The 4,349-nt window shown below is 39.8% G+C and overlaps 1 protein-coding gene across 1 annotated transcript; it reads left to right on the top strand.

The window, feature by feature from the left end:
- The first annotated feature begins 334 nt into the window (after positions 1 to 334).
- On the top strand, positions 335 to 2,040 carry LOC114571119 (tripartite motif-containing protein 16-like). Its single transcript, XM_028601929.1, has one exon. The coding sequence runs from the start codon at positions 373 to 375 to the stop codon at positions 2,038 to 2,040; it is 1,668 nt and encodes a 555-aa protein (XP_028457730.1). The 5' UTR covers positions 335 to 372.
- The last annotated feature ends 2,309 nt before the right edge of the window (positions 2,041 to 4,349 follow it).

Here is a 4,349-nt window from a genome sequence, read left to right on the forward strand (position 1 = left end):
TCAACCCAGCCAACTTTCCTAATGAATTACAGCAAAATCATAGCACAATTTTATTACATTTTAAAAATAAAAAAGACATAAAGACCTTTTATGTATTGAATGATTGTAATATTATGCACATACATAAAATGTGAGCAGTTGCATTAGGACATATTTTTGACATAGCCTACTATTCATTGGGACATACTAAATCTTTTTCTGGAATACTACTGGTAGTATGGGCATTGCAACACGAAGCACTCCTCTTTTAGGAATGAAGCTAAACTTGATAACTCCTCCCAAATACATGCTGGTTTTAGATCAGAGCTCAGACTAGTTTCACTTCTCAGGAAGTGAGACTCAGACAGTCGTTGTCACTGAGCGAGAGGTGAAATGGCGCAGAAAGGAGTTCAGCTGGACCGGGAAACCTTCTCTTGTTCCATCTGTCTGGATCTACTGAAGGATCCGGTGACTACTCCCTGTGGACACAGCTACTGCATGGACTGTATTAAAAGCCACTGGGATGTAGAGGATGGTAAGTACAGCTACAGCTGTCCTCAGTGCAGGAAGACGTTCACATCGAGGCCTGTCCTGCTGAAAAACACCATGTTATCAGATTTAGTGGAGGAGCTGAAGAAGACTGGACTCCAAGCTGCTCCTGCTGATCACTGCTATGCTGGAGCTGAAGATGTGGCCTGTGATTTCTGCACCGGGAGAAAACTCAAAGCACACAAGTCCTGTCTGCAATGTCTGGCTTCTTTCTGTGAGAAACACCTTCAGCTTCATTATGAATCAGAGACATTCAAGAAACACAAGCTGGTGGAGCCGTCCAAGAAGCTCCAGGAGAACGTCTGCTCTCGTCATGATGAGGTGATGAAGATGTTCTGCCGTACTGATCAGCAGCTTATCTGTTATCTCTGCTCTGTGGAGGAACATAAAGGCCACGATACAGTCTCAGCTGCAGCAGAGAGAGCTGAGAGGCAGAGAGAGCTCGAGGGGAGTCGACAAAACATCAAGCAGAGAATCCAGGACAGAGAGAAAGATGTGAAGCTGCTTCAACAGCAGGCGGAGGCCATCAGTCTCTCTGCTGATAAAGCAGTGGAGGACAGCGAGAAGATCTTCACCGAGCTGATCCGTCTCCTGGAGAAAAGAAGCTCTGATGTGAAGCAGCAGGTCAGATCCCAGCAGAAAAGAGAAGAGAGTCCAGTCAGAGAGCTTCAGGAGAAGCTGGAGCAGGAGATCACTGAGCTGAAGAGGAAAGACGCTGAGCTGAAGAAGCTCTCACACACAGAGGATCACACCCAGTTTCTACACAACTACCCCTCACTGTCACCTCTCAGCCAATCAGCATCCAGCATCCATATCTGTCCTCTGAGCTGCTTTGAGGACGTGACAGCAGCCGTGTCAGAAGTCAGAGATAAACTACAGGACGTCCTGAGAGAGAAGAGGACAAACGTCTCACTGACAGGGACTGAAGTGGATGTTTTACTGCCGCAACCAGAGCCCAAGACCAGAGCTGGATTCTTAAAATATTCACGTGAAATCACACTGGATCCAAACACAGTAAATACACGGCTGTTATTATCTGAGGGGAACAGGAAAGCAACAGTAATGAGTCAACATCAGTCTTATTCTAGTCACCCAGACAGATTCATTTACTGGCGTCAGGTCCTGAGTAGAGAGAGTCTGACTGGACGTTGTTACTGGGAGGTGGAGAGGAGAGGAGGAGTTGATGTAGCAGTCACATACAAGAATATCAGCAGAGCAGGGGCGTCTGATGAATGTGGATTTGGACGAAATGACAAATCTTGGGCGTTACATTGTAACAACAGTTATACATTTTGGTCAAACAATGTCCAAACTCCCGTCTCAGGTCCTTGGTCCTCCAGAGTAGGAGTGTACCTGGATCACAGTGCAGGTATTCTGTCCTTCTACAGCGTCTCTGAAACCATGACTCTCCTCCACAGAGTCCAGACCACATTCACTCAGCCCCTCTATGCTGGACTTTGGCTTTATTATTTGTCTCCTGGAGTCTCTGCTGAGTTGTGTAAACTGAAATAGACAAAGGTCATTTAAGGGTTAAATTCTGTTTTAACTCTTTGACTTATTTAGTCTCCATGTTTGTTGTTGAGAGCTGATCGTTGTGGTGTTTCTTCACTGCAGAGAGATCAGCTGTCAATCAAACATTTTGGGATATTTTTGTTTTGCTTAAAGATTGTATTTTTGGGCAAAGACCGATGTGTTGTTTAAATGATGTAGAAAATGAGTTCCATTTGGTTTTTTGGTGTCCTTTATTTAAAGTTGGTATATGTAACTTTCAGTTTGTAATCAGAATCAGAATCAGATTCGAAAAGGGCTGTATTGCCATGTACGTTTTTTACACATACAAGGAATTTGTCATGGTGTTGTTGGTGCATGTCACACATTTGCTAAATATAAGAAGGATAAAAAGAATATAACAATATAAGTATAAACATATACACACCGTATGTATTAATAAAGATAAAAATAGAATGTAAAATAAAATAATAAATAAGTTAAACAGTAATAAAAAGTAACGGTACAGCAGAGTACAAGTAAGTAATTGATTAACAAAAGCGGTAGTGTTTTTAGTGAGGCAAATTGTCAGGAAATATTGTGAGGTGTGAGCTGCAAGGTCTGTAGTACATTGCCTTTGCAAATATCCCATTTACATTCATTGAGTTATAGGTCAAAATGCGTCTGCGTTGACTATAGCACCCCCAAATGTAGTACAGAGCCAAAGAGCAGCATACCAAACAATCATCACAAGTTTTATGTTGATAGCATTTATGGTGGCAGACATATTGAAATTGTAAATGTTCCATTTACATTCATTGACCAAAACACATCTATGTTGATTATAGCGCTCCATAATGGCTGATCTTTGAAAGATTTGGTAAAGAGCATCAGAGTGGGATGTCGAACAAGTAAACCCATTTTTGCAGTAATAGCAATTAATTTGGCCGAGATATAGTTTGTGTTTGGCAGCTAGTTTGGTTGTAAATTGCGCATACTTTAACTTTAGAGAATAAGTTACAGATGCATTGTTGCATTTCACGTGCTGCATACGGTAACTTAGCCTACTTTTGATGCCAGAGCATTAAGAGATTGTTGTAGCAACCAATGTAATAATAATTTAGATTAATATAGCACATTATATGAAACCCACAGATGCTTTACACAATACGTTTCTTCATTTGGATCCATTTGCGATCAATTCCATTCAGAATAAACAAACAACGCAGTTTTGATTTGACTTTATTAGGATCCACATTAGCTGATGCAGAACATCATCTACTTCCTGGGATCCACACAAAACATAAAACATTACAACGGAAGACATTTTCAGACAAAACAGTCATATGATATAAAAAAATAAGAGCAGTATAGCTAGTATTATTTTTCTTGCAAATATAAATATACATATTCCTCTTCATGTACTCTATTAAATCACATTACATAAGCACAGAATATAGAAAAGTTAAATCTTACATCTTTGTTTACATATCAATATTCCTATACATAAACAAAGTACAAAATATGGTTACAGTCTTAGGGCCCTTAGATGTTGATTTACTAGTTTTTTAAAGCTTGATTTATTGTGTGCTTTGGCAATCTCTGCTGGAAGTGAGTTCCATGTAACCATCCCTCTATACAATACTGTACATTGCATTGATTGTGTTCGGGCTCTAGGAACTTTGAAAAGACTTCTGGTGGCATGTCTGGTGGGGTATTTATGAGTGTTAGAGCTAAATGTAAGTTGACTATACAAACAATTAGGCATTTTCAATTCATTAATGTTTCTAACAAAAGCCAGTAGTGATGCTGATAGTCTCACCTCAACTTTCAACCAGGAGAGATTGATGTGCATGTTGTTTACATTAGACTTAAGTGGACATTGAAGGGCAAGACAAGCTGCTCTGTTCTGAACCAGCTCCAGTTTTCCTAGATCTTTTTTTGTAGCACCTGACCATATAACTGGGCAATAGTCTAGATGTGATAAAACTAGAGTCTGCAGAACTTGTTTGGTCAGGTGTGGTGTTAGAAAAGTAGAGCTCCTTTTTATAACAGATATATTCCTCACCATCTTTGCAACAACATAATCTATATGCCTTGTCCACAACAGTTTACAATCTAAAATAACACCAAGAAGCTTTGTTTCCTCTACTTGCTCAACAGCTACATTATTCAGCATCAAATTCAGCTGAGATCTAGCGCTCAACGATTGATTTGTACCAAATACAATGCTTTTAGTCTTTGACATATTTAGGAATAATTTATTGTTAGTAACGCAGTCTAGTGCCATCTGCAGTTATTTCAGTAATAGTAGGTGCATACATGTATATTGT

Source organism: Perca flavescens, chromosome 16 (assembly GCF_004354835.1).
Source record: "Perca flavescens isolate YP-PL-M2 chromosome 16, PFLA_1.0, whole genome shotgun sequence".
Classification (NCBI taxonomy): Eukaryota; Metazoa; Chordata; class Actinopteri; order Perciformes; family Percidae; genus Perca; species Perca flavescens.